The following is an 18,761-nucleotide window of genomic DNA, read 5'->3' on the forward strand; positions in this document are numbered from 1 at the left end:
AATCAGAGCTCCCGCCCGGTGTTTCCTGCCTAATACTCCAGCGGCACTGCCAGCTTGAGATAACTGTTCTTACCTTTTAGCCTTCATTTTACTTGTTCGCTACTTCCTTCCAGCTTCTCAGCTTCAGAAAAACATACAGCACATAGTTCACTACTTTTTTTTTTTTTCTTTTTTTTTTGTAGGTTAATTGACCTTCCTGCTGCATGAGGACTTGCTTTAATAGTATCTTATTTTCTGTGTGCGCAGGCTTTGTGTATGAATACGATTTCAGATGAATACAATGTCTGGTGTATATAGCGTACTGGATATATTTGGGCCAAATTTTTCTCCGGTGTCAGCATATTGCATTAGCCCAGAAATAACTTTCGTCCTTTGTAATTTAAAATATTTTCGCTCTAGTACCGTGACCATAGAGGACTTGAAGTTTGTGGCACTTGCATTGTTTCTCACAAGTGACAAATTTATAAGCTCCTTTGTGAATATATATGATGCCACATGCTATCTAATGTACTCAGTCACTGCCCCAATCTGTTTTGTGATGATCTCTTCGTATCACAGTGCAGTTGTTAAAGCTTTAATGTTATATTGGCTAAAGTTGCAGAATTCCCCTTGAGTTTATCCAAGGATAAACTCCTTATCCAAGGATAAACTCCTTATCCAAAGATAAAGTCAAGCTATAGAAGTTAGTGTAAAATCAGATCAGAATATAGCTTTTGTCAAGACCTTGTGTCTCCCAGGCTCGATGCCTTCCTAATCTGCCTGTGCTCCTTACCTTGTACCATCTTCTGCACTAGCCGGACAAGTATGATTCCCTTTGCGCTGAGATGCGTCTCTGCTCTCAGTCTTGCCTTTTTCAGGCTCCACACTAAGTATTTTGAAATATTTCAAGTCCATTATTTCCTTTTCTGGTTGCCCCTGGTAGTCAGTATGTAGGCATTTCTTTAGGTTGTAAGCTCATCTGAACAGAGGAGAACTCTGTATTTTTTTCTGCTGCAGGAGTATGTCAGCACAGAGCACTAATTGCTCCTTAGAAGTGATTTTGAAGCACATCTCTCTCATTCCTGCCTGGTGGCTTTGCATGTAAGTGTGGGTGCAGAGAACATGCCAGTTATGACCAGGCAGCCCGTAAACTTCTTCCAGGCATATTCCAGGAGCCAAACCCAACTTCCCTCGCCTATGTGAACAGCCAAAGGTCCATAACCCACTTCCAGATAATGGAGCATTTGACTAAGAATGATTCTGTTGATACTTGTGTTTTAAAAAGTTATTGTGCTGGAAACAATGTAATTTGCTTTTATTCCAACCAAAATATTCCGTAGCCAACTATGAAATATTTTCCTGGCTGCACTCCTAGGAGCAACTCCGCCTCTTTTTTGCTTGAAAATTAGTATTCCTGTTGATGGAGTCGAGGAGAGGTACGCCTCAACAGAAAACATCAGCGAATCTCTGTTGTCTAAAGAGTTATAAATTCACGTTTGCAAATGTTTCCCAAAAGGAAACAAACAGGGGCTTGAGTGCCTGCATTTCCTTGAGGGTGGGAAGTTTCATTTGCCTGTTTGGAATAGCAATTCATTTTTCATTAAATCAACTATTGTCGACATCAGGTTGAAGTATGCAGCTCTGGTATGCTCGCAAAACACTACCATTCTTTTAAATTGCAAGCTGGTGGTAAATTTGAGGGCCCACTCACTTACAGCACAGATGGCATTTTGTGCTTTTCTTCTTTTTTTTCCTCTTTTGGCCTAGTGATAGGAATTAATTGTGCAAAGGAAAAACGATGCTGATAAGCTCCGGGTGATAATACACAGTTCTGATATAGTATACCCAGCTCATTGAAACAGAGCGTGCTTTCTGTCCCCTTGGACTTCACCGCTTTCACATGACTGAAGATTGCTGGAAGAAGTTACTTTTAAGTCCTTCCTGACTGTTGGATTTCATCCTTTCTTTTTCTGTTTTAAATTGTGTTTCTAACAGTTTTGTTTCAGATTAATTTCAGCTTTAAAGAAATCAAGACTTTATAGAAATAGAAAATGATCTGAATTGCCTCCCCCCTCCCTCCCTCTCCAAGATCGAGAAGTGTGCCGACTCCTGCCTATGGCAACGTGCGTGCCACAACCGGATTGTAACTTGAGGAACACATACTTGTCTCCCGAACACAGTCGTAGCCTCTGCAGAGGAGGAATTGAGCAGAATTCCTCCTAAACTGCAAAAAAGATCTTCAGAGCTACAGAAAGCTTGTGTAGACTGCCTGGACAGACTCTTCCTACCGTCCTCGTTAGACATTAATATTCTAGAGCAATGTTCTCTAGAAGAGGAGTGGGAGGTGGTGGATGGTCATGAGGTGTTCTGTTTTTCTTGGATAAACTGAGGAGCTCAGAAGTAAATCTGAAAAGGGACATTGTTATATTGTATGGGCTTTGCTTTCTCATAAATCTAAAAGGGTGAAGGAGCTCTGTTGAAACATTATGCACTCCCCATGGTCTTTCCGCAGAGAGGAGGCGTAATGCACATTTACACCGAAATGTGTTTTGCCTTGCGAAGGCAGAGGTTTGCGATGGGAAACACTGGCAGCCTTATCTGTGTGTCTGCTCCTTAGCTTTGGGCTGAGGTCCTGAAGCTGGGTACAGTGCTCTGGCTGGGAGCTGCCATCTGCCTGTTGTGTTCCCTCTGGCACACGCGTTTCTTATGCTACAAAGTTCCCCATTGCTAGAAAAGTGCCTGTTTACCTTTGTTCTTCTGCGTTTTGATCTCTTCTGTTTCTTTTCATTCTTCAGATATGAATCCCCAAATATTGCCTTACGCTGTGGAATTATGCTGAGAGAGTGTATCCGGCATGAACCCTTAGCCAAAATCATACTTTTTTCGGAACAGTTCAGAGACTTTTTTAAATACGTGGAAATGTCAACATTTGATATAGCTTCTGATGCCTTTGCTACATTCAAGGTAAATTATTCGATACCTGCATCATAGCGTTGTGTCAGGAATGGCACTCCATCAGTAGTCATCACTGAATGTTGCGTTGCCTTTAAACTGGGTGGCTTTTTTATTGTTCCGTAAAGGATATAATTAATCCTCGGTCTGTTTGTAACAGGATTCACAACAGTGATCAAGTCTGCAAAGAATCTTTAATTCAATGCAGATTTACATTTCACTAATGTTCTTCATCTTGATAACCCAAGGCCTTTTATGCAACCATTTAAAGCTCAAATTAATTGTGTATTATGTACAGTTCTTGTAAAAACCTTTTTCTCTCCCTACCTTCCCCCAGAGACAAAACCACTACCCATCGTGACCACAACCAGTAAATAGAAGGAGTCATTTAAAATTCAGTTTTAAAATCCTCTAGTTTTTGCTGCCCCTTCTGAGTTCGGCAGTCAAGTTTAGACTAATGCCGTGCCTGCTGATTATTTTACAACTTATTTGTATGCTTACTTTCGTGACCCATGGTTCAGTGTAAGGACCATACTGCTACGAGTGAAAGCACCGTGTAGACTCTGTATAGAGTCTCTGTGTTGTATTAAAAATGAAGTTGGGTGAAGCTTGCCAAATTTCTTGGAGTTTGTATGTGATCATCACCTTGCCTGCAAGGTGCTAGTATAGTCTTTGAGCAAAAAGGGAAGATCAGTCTATTTCTGAAAAATAATTCAAGAAAGCTGGGGAAAATTCTTTTCAGGTAAAGACTCTTCTAAATATAGACATAACTCCTTCTTTCTTCTATCACTGGGTTCCTTGCTGTCATAGAAACACGTTCATTCTTTCCTTTCAAAGCTAATTAGAAACATGATTAGATAGACCTTAGGAATAACTGTAAGGAATGAGTTCAGCTCAGTGATTCAACACATCCTGAAACCTGGCCTCAGTTTTTACTAACCTACTGAATGTGGTAAAGATTTGCATAATAGAGATAACCTTGCATTCATCAGTAATGAGTTGAGCAGGATTACCAATTCAAACACTTGTTAATCAATAGCAGCATCTTTCAAGTATTTTAAATTGCACTGTCATTGTGTTTCTTAGCTAAATGTTATGAAAGTGGAAGTAGCACAGAAATAAAGACAAGCAAAAATATATGTGCAGGACTGTATAAAAATGTAACTGAGGTCTTTAAATCCTCTGTCTCTGGCATTTTACCCTGTGCTCAGAAGAGTATTTGTCTCTGGTCAGAAAAAGTGCTCCTGGACTCTTCCCAGCTTGGCAGAAGAGATCTGCAACTTTTGTCCAGGTCCTGCTTTGAGCATGACAGCAGAGTGTGTGGTTGGTGATGGACAGTCTTCATCCCAGGCAGGATGGGGACAAGGGTCAGTTAAGCTGCGGCAAGGACCACAGACTGCTGCAACCCTCCCCAAAAAAGAGGGATTGATGTCGTTCACAGATCTACAGCTGTGGTACTTACTTCTGTCCCCTGTGATCCGAGTGTATTTTTAGCAGGATTTAAAAATAGGATTCTACGTCCTCACGTGCACTGGAAAGAGAGGAGTATGAGGGCAGATCATCCTCAGACATAGGTCAGAAATCACCTTTTAAAATGCTTGGGGAAAACCTATAAACTGCATTTTTTTTAAATTGCCTCTTATTTTAAATTGCCTTACTTGATACATGGTCAGTTCTGGAAATAAACCGGCTGTTCATCTCATCTCCTATTTGTCTGTTACTCTGAATAGCTGGAACAGCAAGAAGTGATGTGGAAGCAACTGAACGATGAAATATGGAGCTACCTCATTTCTAATACTGTAAAAATAAGTGCTATGATTGCTCGCTGGCTGGATTACTGAACTCATGTTTTCAGTTCTGTTTCCCCCATGTTGGGTTTGTAGTGTTGCCACCAGGGTGTCTGGTTCAGAGCTGAAAGCCTTGGATAGTCTATGCACCAGAGGAGGGCTTAATTAAATGTGCATTTAAGTCTGAGGATATTTATAGTAGGGAAGTATTGGAATTTTTGATGATCTGGAGATGTACTTCTTAATTAAACTCAGCCAGGTGCACTGCAGAGAGGAAACAGAGCTGCTAAAAATGCAGAGGAAAGCAGCTTGTATTTAGAGATACATTTGGCTGTGGAGGGTACCAGCAGCAGTTGGGAAGAGTGCTGATTGAATACTGCTGCTCCAGGCTCTCTTGTGATTTTGTATGAAAAACTCATTTTGGATTATATTCCATTTGTGCCCCCTATTGAAAAATGTTGTACTTGCCTCTTAAGTGCCCTGCATAAAAGCTTGTGAATCACATTTGTTGCACTCAGCCTTTTAAACTGCTATCATTGCAGTCCTGCTAAATAAAGGAATGTATTAAAAACATGTACTGGATTTTATAGCACTCTGCTTTCCTCTTATAATTGATGGTAAAAATAAATTAAAGGATTAGTATGTAAAGGATTTCTTTCATTTGTGGTGCTGTAGAGGATGTGTCTGTGCATCTGCTTCAGCTACTCATCAGCTTCAGTCTCTGACTGTGGGTAAGGAGACCAGGGAAAAGGTGATGAAAAAGATAGCAACCGATTCACCGAAAAAATACCGACTTGAATAGACTTCATCAGGCATTTATTGTGATCAGCGTTATGTTTTAAAGGAGGCAATAAGATAACAATTAAACTTAAATGCCTCAAACTGGCCACTTTATTTCATAGCTATTCATCCAATAAACAAACCTGATTTCTGCTGGAGCTGAACATTTGCATCTCTGTCGCTGAGCACCAGCATTCTCGCTCTGTGGGAGAGGTTGCTTTAATTTAAATTCGAATTAGTTGGCCTTTTAGGATGGGATGCCTCCCATGAAGCTTCAGCTGTCTTAAAGGTCTGCTGCTGCTTGTGTCAGTAAGCCCACCCTGGGCAGAAAACCAGCCACAGAAGAAATTCATCCCACCTCCCTGAGACCCCTTTCTGGGGATGGAGTGGCTGTGGAGGGAGCCTGGGTGGCTAGGTTAGATCGGTGCCTAACTTTTAGGTTTGAAATAAATGAATAAATATATCCAGTAGTTGAACTGAGTCTGCATTGTATTCATTGGAGATGAGCAATAGCAACTGATCAAACTTAGCATAATTTTCCAGCTGTGGGGTAGCATGTAGATCACTTTTGGCTTTGGGACTATAGCTGATCCCTCCATAAAGGGTTAATTTACTGTCTTCCTTTCTGCCGCCCGAGTTTATTGTGAGTACTGTGCATGATGACCTTAGGAAAAGGTGGGAGTCAAAAGGAATATAAAGAGTGAGTGTTAGAATAGTTATATATTGATTCTGTGAGCATTCACTGAATTCTCCTTAAAATCCTAATAAACACACGATGCAGTATTGTTTTTAAATGCTTTCTGTCTATAGAAATCATGTTGTAAATACCTTCTAAAAGATGACCTGGTAAAAAATGCTAAAATACATTTGAGAATCAAGGGACAATCAAATGAGCATGCTCTCTCAGGTAACCTTTCTCTGTTCTTCCCCAGGACCTGTTAACGCGACACAAATTGTTGGTAGCAGAATTTCTGGAACAAAATTATGATGCGGTAAGTGTAAATGAAAGAACAATTTTTTTTTAAATCCGTTTGTGCTTAGCTGGAAAAAGTTTCATGCTTCACATAAAATAGTCACATAGGACTGCAAAACTAAACATTGCTTTTACTAAAGCAGAATCCTCCTGTGGCGTTTGAAATACAGGTACCCCCTCTGCACACACACGGGGGCACGTGCCAAGGTTTCAGGAGCACTCATAGTTTAAAAGCAAGTTTTGCTCCTCTCTGCATGCATCATATCTCCTCATATGTGAATGGAACTGTCAACTTTGTATTTAAATAGATCATGGGGAAAAAAGCACGCACATTTTTAGTTTTGTGATATTCTAGCACCGATAGGACCATACCTATATATCATATATAATACTTTGGCACAGAGGAGGAGAGTTACTGGAAGAAGTTTTAGCATTTCTGGAAATTACACGTACCTAACTGGGGGACTGAGGTGTGAGTATTCCTCTTACTATCCTAAGGCAATTAGTCCCTTGGTTTCCTGCCATTTTTCACTTTGATTTTTTGGCTTGGTTTTGAACCAAATGTGGGGCAGAAAAATTCCATTGGAATCAACTAAAATTGGACTGATACAGATCATGGAATTATACTACGGGTTATGTTCTCATGTTACCTGAGGTATTCTTTTATTTCATTGCCAAAGTGAAAAGGCCAAAGTCTATTTCTTCCATTCTAGAGTTACCAAGAAGGTTAAATAAAGATCAGGCTTATTATTGCTGAGTCACAAATGCAGCTTAACTGGAGCAAAATTAGTGTCTCTGCTAATCTTTTCTTTTAACTCCATTGGAACAGTCCCCATTCTACCTTTATTTAACATTTAAAATTTTAAGTATAAATTGTGGAAGTGAGCATTTTTTGATGATTCTTGGACAGTAGTGTTGGGGTTTTTTGCTTGTTTGGTAGACGGTTTGAACATATTGTGGCATTCTCTCTCAGTCATCTTGACCACAAGATTCCCTTGGCCCAACCCTGCAAAAGCCAGCACATGCTTGGCTCCTAGCGACCCTCGTTGTGCAAACAGCTTTAATGAACTGCTCAACTAGGAGCGGCTGAGGGAGCTGGGGTTGTTTAGTTTGGAGAAGAGGAGGCTGAAGGAAGACCTTATTGCTCTCTACAGCTACCTGAAAGGAGGTTGCAGCGAGGTGGGGGTTGGTCTCTTCTCCCAGGTAGCAACAGGACGAGAGGAAAAGGCCTCAAGTTGTGCCAGGGGAGCTTTAGATTGGATATTAGGAAAAATTTCTTCACGGAGAGAGTGGTTAGGCATTGGAACGGCCTGCCCAGGGAAGTGATGCAATCACAGTCCCTGGAAGTATTCAAAAAACGTGTGGATGTGGTGCTTAGGGACACGGTTTAGAGGTGGACCAGGCAGTTAGGACTTGATGATCTCAGAGGTCTTTTCCAACCTTAATGATTCTATGATTCAAGGCAGGTGGCACCTCACAAAAGGAGTTTTTGGGATACGCCAGTATGGGATGCACCATCACCCGTTTGGGGTATTGCGTTGAATCACAAAGCAAGTCATGACCACGATGTGAGTGAGTGGACATTACATGCTGGACCCATGTGTCCTGGCAGCAGATTCACCCTCTTGTAAGAGAAGGCTGTACCGGCACTGGCTTACTTCTGTGCTAGTTGGCTCGCACTAGCTCCTGTTACACCAGTCCATATGTGGTATCCCTCTCTGCAGTATTTGGAAGAGGAGAGTTCCTGGGCATTAATTCACTGCGTGATAACCAGCCAAGAAAAAAGGCCACGAGATCTGGGCCTGGCATTGCAGTGAAGCGTTAGAGGGTGGCACTGCTGCAGCCTCTGCTGTTCCTCTGGGGCGGGAAGGACCAGGAGGAGGAAGGATGGACATGAATCAGATGCATTTGTGTTTTCTTGTTACTCTAGATCTTTGAGGATTATGAAAAACTCCTTCATTCTGAGAATTACGTCACAAAGAGACAATCTTTGAAGGTAAAGTAAAGTTTCTCAGCACTTGCCTTCTAAATTTGAACTCCACATTATGCAGAGTATCAAGATGCATGTATGGCAATGGAGCAGCCATGTACTTTCTGACAAAACAAAATAAGTGTTTGGGGATGCTGCTCCTACAATGCACAAGAGCTCGCTGTGACTTTTATGTCCTGGATCTCTTGTGAAGCACTGGGCCATTTCTATGGAACAAGCACTATCATTTTTTTTCTGACCTCAAATCTGTACTTTGGTTCAGAACGTAGCTTCAAATGAACCTGAGAGTAATGTGATAGTCTCTGTCTGGTGCTGCTTGCTGCTACAGCACCAAGTCTGACATGACCTGCAGATGGGACCAGATAGGCGTGTTAATGTAACATCCGAATGAAATGAAGGTGTCTTTGTGGGACAGCTGCACTGCACTTGCTTCTGCCCTAGCTGGCTCACACCAGCTCCTATTACACCCAGCCCATATGTGGCATTCCTCCCTGTAGTATTTAGAAGATGAGCATTAGTGTGCATTAAATAACTCACTGCGTGATAACAAATCTAGTTACTTTTTTTTAAAGGTAGTGACATTGAAACCTCTTAGGCAAGCATTAAAATAAGTTGCTGCTTTCTTTACATTCAAAAATAGTGTGGTGGACTGAAAAACCTGTGTTTTAATTGTCTCTATAGCTGCTGGGTGAATTGATTCTGGATCGACACAACTTTGCCATCATGACAAAATACATCAGCAAACCAGAAAATCTGAAGCTGATGATGAACCTGCTGCGAGATAAAAGCCCCAACATTCAGTTTGAAGCATTCCACGTGTTCAAGGTGAGCTAGTATGAGCTGTAGAGGTGGAAGGCTTCCTCTTTTCCCCATAAAAGTGTCTTTTGAGGTGGCCAAGGGAAAGCCCAGAAAATTAAGGCAAAGGTTGGGGTTTACAGTCACTTCCAGTATTTGTGAATGCCTTAATTGAAAACCTTTCTACCACTCAGCCTCTGATTTCTGTTTGCCTTCCTTCAGGTGAGATCTAAAGCAGCATCATTTTGGTTTGGGCTGAGGGTAGTTACTCAAGTAGCGATGAGGTGGATGCTACAGGTAACAAAATGCACAGCTTCTAGGTCATATCCAGGGTACCCTCCCCTAACTCTTAGGTCATTTTACCATGTGATTCTGGGTAAAGATTAAAAAAAAAGTCTTAAAACTCTACATTAAGACCAAAAGTAGATGGTGCTAGCACTTTGCATCAGTAGGAACACAATTTGCTTTTAAAAGTATTAAAAAGATTCGGTAAATCTGAGCTTGAAATGAGTTTAATCCTTCCGTCCTTTTGCAGTGACCATTAATGCAGTCTTAAACAATTATCAGACCCAACCAGTGTCCCTCTTCTCATGATGATTAATGTTAATAAGTGAAAAGTTTACCATTTTCCTGTCAAAAAAGTTCTCTGCTCTGGGACAGAGGGTGAGTTGGATTGTTATTATGCAAAGCTACCTTTAATTTGGAATGAACGCTTAATTTCAAGCTATGTAAATAGAGTTGTTAATGATTTTCAGAAGAGGAATATTGAGCCTGTAAGGATAGCCTTCCCCAAGATGGTTAAGAAAGATACCAGATCACACCAAAAGGCATGCTATTGCGAAAAGGTTACATCACCCTCCACAAATTCATGGTGACTTGTTGAGTTTTGTACTTCTGCCATTTCTGATTTGGAAAAAAGCTTTCAGATCTTCAGTGTGGAGGCTTAGAGGATGTGTGGCTTCTCGAAAAAGCTTTCCGATTCCAAAAAAAAAAAAAAAAAAAAAAAAAAAAAGCTTCAAGGAGGATTAAAAAGAAAAATTCCCTCCCTGAAATAAGCAGCTTGGTAAGCTGTTCCCTTGCTGACTTCCTCCATAGTCAGCTGAACCACTGTGAGTAACTTCTCCTCCTTATCAGGAGGTATGTGGCTCCAAGATAAGAGAGCAGTCAGGCTCCAAACACTTCCAGCCTTTGAGATGCTTATGGAGGGAAGAGATGAGAGGATTGGGCTCTCTCAGCCACTCTGTGAATAAATGCCAGATTTTTATGTATGAAACACATGAGCTGCTGTTCCTGAATTAATGATAGGCATGGCCTAGGCCTTGGGAACAGCTGATTTTGCTTATTTTAAGAGGCATTTGAAAGGATTTGGAATCACTTGAAAGGATTCCAGTGTGCAACCGTGTCACGCAGTGCTGTTTCTCCCATTCTGCCTTCCCATTCCTCCCTTCCTTTCCTTTTCCAGTATGTTGCATCCCATTGCCAGTTAGAGCGGAGATATTATAGGCTCAGCCTTGCTTGACCGCTTGCGATTGCTACCACGTGGACATAATGCTGAGGCCTTTGGGTGGCCAGCAAAACAAACAGTGCGCGGTGGTAATGTTGTGACTCTTCAGCTCAAAGGACCAAACCCTGTCCTCAGACAGTAACCTCATGGGATGTTGTTGGTTTTTTCCAGCAGTACCCATCAGCAGCATTTAAGCGGTGCCATGGCGTGCCTCACGCTACCTCACGTGCGTAGTGCTTGTGGTGGGGAAATTGCAGACTCAGAGAAAAAACTGATCAGCTGGAAATTGCTCATTTATAACCACCAGCAGTGTACTAGAGTAACTCAAAGGTGCAGCAGAGCTCCCCTTTTAGGTCCTCACTAAGGAGCTGGATGCAGAAACACAACTTCTCCCTGGTGGGCAGAGTAGTCATAGGGTATGTTATAGAAAATTGCATTGTGAATTAGCTTTGTAGAGCAGGTCAGAGAAGAGCGTTTTCCTCTGATCTCACTTCTTAAATTGAATTCTAACTTCTGGAGAACTACTAAAGGAAATCCTCAAATATTTAACAGAATGGGGAGAAGCACTACTGGCTGGTTGTGCCCTGTTCTGCAGCATCCCTACCTCCTGTTTCTGGGTTAGTGTCCCTCAGCCCGGTTCTCTTGTCAGCTGTAATAATTCCATGCTAATGTAACTGGGAGAGGAACCTTGTCCTCAGCTTTCAATCTCATAAGTGTTAAACTGTGCCTGCATTTTTAAATTGTGCTTGCAAAATACCTGTGCAGTCCTGGTTGAAATTACAGTAGACTAACCACAGTGATTTGAAATCAAAGGTCTGCTGAGAAGTGGATACTTGCTGCTCTGTCTGAGCTGCCAAAAGATTTGGGTTTAAATTACCTGATTTAGATGTTTCACCAGTTAGACACAGTTGAAATGAAAAAGTGCTTGTTTTGTAAGCATCCAGATTCCAACACTCCCATGCCCCAGCTGACCCAAAAAAAAAGGCATATGACTCTTACCTCCCTGAGGCAATTCTAATTATTGGATTCAAAACTGTAAGATAGAGATGACTGTGATGAGCACCTCTAGTGCAAAAATATTTTGCAGGAACATTTTGTGGCTGAGAATGCCAGTACCCCTTCAAGCTCTGAGAACATTTCACTCATCCAGGATGCTTTGGGTGGGAAACTGAAGACAAACAGAGCGCCCACTTGCAGTGCCTCCTTCCATTCTCCATTGAGGAGAGATGCTTGATCTTCCTCCTAGCTCCAGCTCCTTCTCTTTCTTTTGACTGAGCAAAATGGAGCTTCTGCCTCGCGGCACCATCCTAAAGGTCTGCGGCTGCTTTGTAAAGCTGGATGTCCCAGGCAATGCATGCATGAGTATTAGCCAGTATTTAATCATCAGGAAAAGCTAATACACCTCACACCTTTCCTCCTCCTCCTCCATAAATAATCCAATGGGGTCGCCTAGAGTTGTAGACTTTGAGAGTCACCAGTTCTTCTCTGAACTGATTTCAGTGGAGAGGCCTCAGTCTTGAGCATGCACACTTTGAGGATCAAATACTGGGAAGGGCTCTCCAGCTCCTGTGATGGATTTGTGACAGTTATTACTGGAGCCTGCTTTGAGTTTGCCTGTAGGGGAGACCAAATCTTTCATACGCAGGTGAATGTGGTGCAGGTATTCCTTTGACCTTACGCAGGCTTGGGAAAGACTGGCTGGAAAGCTGCCCAGTGGAAAAGGACCTGGAGGTGTTCGTCGACAGCCGGCTGAATATGAGCCAGCAGTGTGCCCAGGTGGCCAAGAAGGCCAATAGCATCCTGGCTTGTATCAGAAATAGTCTGGCCAGCAGGACCAGGGAAGTGATCGTCCCCCTGTACTCGGCACTGGTGAGGCTGCACCTCGAATGCTGTGTTCAGTTTTGGGCCCCTCGCTACAAGAAGGACATCGAGGTGCTGGAGCGTGTCCAAAGAAGGGCAACGAAGCTGGTGAAGGGTCTGGACGACAAGTCTTCTGAGGAGCGGCTGAGGGAGCTGGGGTTGTTTAGTCTGGAGAAGAGGAGGCTGAGGGGAGACCTTATTGCTCTCCACAACTACCTGAAAGGAGGTTGTAGCAAGGTGGGGGTCGGCCTCTTCTCCCAAGTAACAAGCAATAGGACAAGAGGAAATCTAAACCAGGGGAGGTTTAGGTTGGATATTAGGAAAAATTTCTTCACCGAAAGGGCAGTCAGGCACTGGAACAGGCTGCCCAGGGAGGTGGTTGAGTCCCATCCCTGGAGGCATTTAAAAGACGGGTAGGTGTGGTGCTTAGGGACATGGTTTGGCAGTGGACTTGGCAGTGCTAGGTTAACGGTTTGCCTTGATGATCTTAAAGGTCTTTTCCAACCTAAACGATTCTATGATTTATAAATAAAGGCTAATAACAAACTCTCTTGGCTTTCACGTAAACAATTAGATTATTTTGAGGAAAACACCCTGTAGTGGTGAATTGGGATTATGCAACTTTCTTGTTCTTAAGAAGACATTTAGCAAGATATATTTTAATGTTTAAATCTAAAAATAGAATGGGTACACTGTGTTTTGTGACCTTAGTTTCATTTTTCCATTCTCTTTTGTGCACATTATAGAGCTACCTCCTGCAGCTTGCTCTGCAAATGGTCTCACATAATTTGACCGTACTGACAGTTTCCTCTTGGTACGAAGCTGAAACCATGTCTGGGGGGATGTGTCCTCTCTGTTTCTTAGCTGGAGAGTTTATAGGGCAAGAAGTGTTATGCGAAGTGTTGCACTATAAGCAACACGAACCGTAAGGCACTTCTGTGTGCAGTTTCCTGACGCAGTAAGATTGTGCGTGATCCCAGAGTAAGTCTTAAAATACCTAATCCAGGGTATCCAACCTCTGTCATCGCTTTTGCTCTGCTGTAGTCCCAGAGGGTGGTGATGCCTGGTTATTAATCATAAGGAAACAAGGTCAGATTCTCTAATCAAGTGATTTTGGTATTTGTTTGAAGAACTCCAGTGTATGACTTTTAATGGAGAAGAGAGCAACAGTTCCACTTTGGACAACTTTTGAAGCTTCAGAATTTATTTTCATTCCAGGCCTTTTGCAAATATTCACAAAATGGAACTGTGCTGAAACAGCTATTTTTAGAGTTGGAATTTTAATACGAGTACTCTCTTTATTTTGGTCTCTGTCTTATATATCTGAATTAAGTGCTCTAGAACACACAGCCTTTCATAATAAAACCATAGGTTAAACAAAGTTCTCTGTGAAGTGTTTTAGCTTCAGTTATACTTCATTTTAGTACAAATGTGCCAGATAGCGTTAATAATGATTTCTGTTTTCTGAATGTGGGGGGGTCTTTTAAAAATAAAGTCTCACGGTGGTCCTAATTCTGGGCTTTGTGAAGCTGATTAGTTGATATGGGCAGAATTGATTCCGTTTGCTTAGCCGAAGTATTGAATAACATTTCAGGAATTTTCTGGTCCTTTAACACTCTATCTTTATGAGTCCCTGTTGACACTGAGCAAGACTGGCAGTCAAGATGATCTTTGTTTAAATGTTCAGTTTGACAGTTTTGCAAGGGGAAGGTTATAATCTATAAATAATCGAGCAGGAAGATAAACAGGATGTGATGTCTTCTATTAAACTAAGTTCTTTAATTAATTGCTCTGGTAATACTAGTTCTAGGACCAATATGAAATGGTGGTATTTACTAGGTTTACCACTAAAACCTTCCAGTTCTGTTTGCAGATGAGACAGCTTTTACAAGAAGAATGATTTAGCTTTCTTAATTTTGAGAGTCAGCCTTCAGTTATCTTTATAAGGAGGCCTAATATCCATTGAAGGAAGATGTTCAGCACTTCAAGGTCAGGCTGTAATCAGATTATTTCTGCAAACGTGGGTCCTGGCACTTTACTTCATCGTTTTCTTCTCCTCGTCACAAAGGGGGAACTGAACTCCAAAATTAAAAACTTTTAATGATGATCTGTAATGGTTACTTTCCTCATCCCTGCCTGTAGTCTTATGTACTGTTTTTCTCAAAGGAAGCTTGTCCTGACAAGTTAGGGCTTAATCACAGTCCAAATCCTGGAAGTATCCAGCCTCCATCAGCACGGTGACCTGCTGTGGGTCAGCGCATGGGGAGCTGCATCGTGGGGCTGCTTGAGCTGAGAGCGTGAACTGCCGCAGACTCAGCCAGAGCCAAACATGCGTACCCACGACACTTCAAGATTTGTATTCCTTAGATAAGGCACAGACTGGAAGCTGTAAAGTACATTCAGCAGTGATTTACATCCCCAAACACTTTATTTCTCATATGGGAAACCAACGCATCAATAGCAGCATATCAAAGTTATTTGCAAGGGAAGGGGTATTGCTTTCAGATGCTGCAGGCAGCGACAAAACAATCAGCTATCGACAGTCCATCAAGTGTGGCAAGAGCCGCGAACTGGCTGTCCAACCCACTGATGGATGTGTCCCTGGTAAGGTGTTGCACTTTGAGTGCTTGGAGCATCTCGCAGGAAAGCTGTTATTTTAGAGTGGCTGCTCTGAAGGGATCCTTAGGAGTTGGGGCTGTTGGTGCTACTCTTGAGAAGTTTTAGGTGGCAAGTAGGCATAAAAAGAAATTATTTGAGCTTATAGCTCAGGGTAATCAGAGAAAGGTAGTGTGGAGGCCTGTGCAAAGATGGTGTGAATAACTGTAGATACTATACTGTCACTGGGACCAAGGCCTGGCCACTAGATCAAGGAAAACTTTGTAAAAGACTTGGGGCCTGGGAGCGTTCACCCAGCACGGCAGAGGCTGCAGCTCTTTCCCCAGACCAGAGGGTAAAGTACCTTGAAGCAGGGACTCCTAGGAGCGACCTGAGGAGGAGGGATCCAGAGGAGACAAAAGCATAGGCAGGGATCAGGGCTCTTATGGCATCAGGACGCCAGGATTTAAGAGTCGATACTTTACCTCACCTTTATGGAATAAAAAAAATAGTCTTACCTTCCTGTCTGGGCAGAAGTACTTAGTGTGGCACTGTTGATGTGTGCCGAGCCCCATTCCTTCCACACATTCCCCATGCGTGGCATTTTTCACACCACTCGTATAACATCCCCTAATTGGGATGTACAAAGCCTAACGATGGGTCCGGTCTGAATCCTGTCCCAGGCTTTACCAGATGTTGTTTCTGGGGGCAAGGGGCTGTAACGCACCCCCCGGGACGGAGTGTACGTGTTCCTCATCATGTAACGCGGCAGCTCCCTGCGCAGCTGGACGTGGCCCAGGTTGTCGTGTGGGCACAATCTCAGCGGAGATAAATGAACCTGCAGAAGAGCCCCAGGTCTGGACCCAGCGGCCCCGGGGCTGGGCAAGTGGTGGTGCCGCCCGCGCTCGGCAGGACAACATGCCATTCTGTACTGTCAGCAAATGTTTGTTTTCATTCTGGTTTGAACAGGCTTGGAGGGAAACTGGACGTTTTCCAGTCCTGTCCATCCTTAATTTCTTCTCATCGGGTAGAGAATAACTAGAGTTATTTATGTCGTTGCACAAGCGCTCGGGCGGTGTTTTGTTGACCAGCCATGGTAACCTCAGCGCGAGCCAGATGTGGGAGCTCCTCCCGGGGTGGCCAGGGGTGTGCTGCGCATGTGTTCCCTGACTGATGTCTGCAGAGCCCGCATCTCCACGGCATCCTGAGGTCCCTGGGAAGAGCTTGTCACCGCTGGCCTTTACAACCGGCCTTAAGTTTCCTGTCATCAGCCAGCGCGTAAGGCAGAGAAAATGTTAAAGAAACAGTGTCACAGCATAGGGGGTCATGTCTAGAGCTGGAAAACTGTGCAGCTGTAGACATTAGAGGAGGAGGAATCAGAGCACAGCTAGGTTTATCCTTAAGAACTGCTATTTGAGAAGACCAGTAAGCTCACAGCGCTGGGCTGGCTGCGCCGGGTGAGTATCTGTGTCTCCCGTCACCTCCCTGCATCGCCACCCTCCCCTGCTCGGCGAGGGCAGGGAAGGCGCCGGGCGCACCACGCCGCTCCTGCTGCTGGAAATTCCACGCTCCCATGAATGGATTAGGCAGAGGGAAGTGGAGCCTCTGACATATTTTTCCAAACCAAAACAAAGCTGGCAAATCTAATTTTAGCCCTAGTTTAGTATGGAAATGATATCAATACTGACACAAAGCTTTTCCATTCTCCTGATAATTAATTTCTGTGTATTTAAGTCTTGCATGTGGAAGAGGCTGAGAATTGGTAGCTCACTCTCAGCAGCTGGGTTTACAATCAAACGCTTTTATCAACAAAGAGCAAAATTAAAGGGAAGCAATACCACACACAGGCATAGCTTTGCTTCAATTTGCTGTTGGACCAACATGTTTGTAACTAACTCCTCTCTCTCTGCCTTGGGACAAGGTGTGTAGCAGCAGAGTATCTACCTGCCAGCCTTCAGCTGACTTGTTAGAAAATACCTTATGGGGATGATGTGACTGATGTTCCTTTCTCTCTCTCTCTGTGTCTCCCTGTGCCTGGTTTTGTTTGCATGTTAGGTTTTTGTGGCCAGTCCAAACAAGACACAGCCTATTGTGGAGATCCTGTTGAAAAACCAACCCAAGCTAATTGAGTTTCTGAGCAATTTCCAGAAAGAGAGGACGGATGACGAACAATTCACTGATGAGAAGAACTACCTGATTAAGCAAATCCGAGACTTGAAAAAGCCGACGGCATGAAGAACTCCTCTCGTTTTCCACTGTAGGCATTAATCTCATTTGTTAAGTTCCTCTGTGTCCCTTAAACACCACAATAGTGCTTGAGAAGGCACAGCAAGTGCCTGGTTTTTATTTTGTCTTTGTTCCTAGATGTCAAGAGTATAGGGGTTTTACATGAAAACTAAAAAACCAAAAATCTAGAATAATATATTATTTTTAATCAAGACTATAATTATTTATGTCAGTTTAGAATCTCTCTGTCATAGAAGCTGGTGTGATGGATTTTTCATTTGTGCTCAAGAAGAATGAACCTCTTTGCTTAACTTTATCAGTAAACTCAAGCTGTTGGTGAGTGCACAGAGTAGGTCTTCTGCGGACCGTAACGTTGTTCCTTCGCACCTGTAGTTGTGACTTTGTTCTAGTGCTGCACACACACAAGACTGTGAAAGAGTACGTTTGTCTCTGGAGTTAGCTGCACTTATAGATCGGGTTCTTCAGTCCAAACAGTGGGAGATGATGAAAGAGCAGTAAAGGTCACATTTTTGCTTTATTTTTGTGTTCTTTCATCTTTAAGTTTTCTTTTTGCCCAGATCAGAGGTTTTCTATTCAGTGCTAGGGAATGTAAGAAGACATCAGCCAGATGAGCTGTTTCTGCCTGCCTCCTATTTTCCTGTATGTGATCTACCTTGTGCTAGAGCACAGGCTATTCCCACCAGAACCCAAGCAGACTGATGAGGAGCAACCCCAGGTACGTGGTGCCCATGTACCCCTCAACGGGAAGAAGGCAAGAGCAACCCCCTTCTGTTGAGGCCCATGCTCTATTGCTAATAAAGTGATCCCGCACCTACTAAAATCAGCAAGAAGTCTGTCCTCAATTTCAGTGGGAATAATATTGGGTGGTGGCCAGAGCTATGTGGCTGAATCATGCCCAGCGCTGAGCCCCAGCACCAGTGCGGGAGGAAGGTGCTCAGCGTCTTGAATCCATCGGGATTCAAATCCCGGCTGTGCGAGGCGGGGTTGAGCCGAGTTCGGCAAGGGGATGCTGAAGTGGCCTCATCCTGAACCGCTGAGTGGCCTGGGGTCCCTGAGTCTGCAGCTACTCCCAAAGCTGAGAGCATTTATTGGAATACCTAAATCAAGCGTGGGAGGCCATTTAGCAGCCCCAGGCACCAGAAGCTACTTGTAGTCTGGCATTCTCTGTCCTTGTTCATCCCGATGTGAATCCAGGTTCTGCCCTGAAGTTGTACAGGGGGAAACGGTTGCACTGTTAATGTTTTAAGTTTAATAAGCTCTGTGGTCCAAACAGTGTTTCCCAGGTGCGTTTGAAGAGTT

The 18,761-nt window shown here is 43.3% G+C and overlaps 1 protein-coding gene across 1 annotated transcript in view; it reads left to right on the top strand.

Annotated features, from left to right (window-relative positions):
* CAB39L (calcium binding protein 39 like) overlaps positions 1–17,450 on the top strand; it is a gene marked incomplete at its 3' end in the record, with an annotated part of 46,821 nt that extends 29,371 nt beyond the window's left edge. Inside the window, exons 5-9 of the mRNA XM_082337235.1 lie at positions 2,775–2,943; positions 6,431–6,490; positions 8,402–8,467; positions 9,143–9,286; positions 17,271–17,450. Of these exons, the coding sequence (XP_082193361.1) occupies positions 2,775–2,943; positions 6,431–6,490; positions 8,402–8,467; positions 9,143–9,286; positions 17,271–17,450 (619 nt within the window). The remainder of the gene's footprint in view (positions 1–2,774; positions 2,944–6,430; positions 6,491–8,401; positions 8,468–9,142; positions 9,287–17,270) is intronic.
* Positions 17,451–18,761: the final 1,311 nt, after the last annotated feature.

Source organism: Platalea leucorodia, assembly GCF_965183815.1.
Source record: "Platalea leucorodia genome assembly, chromosome: 2".
NCBI lineage: Eukaryota > Metazoa > Chordata > Aves > Pelecaniformes > Threskiornithidae > Platalea > Platalea leucorodia.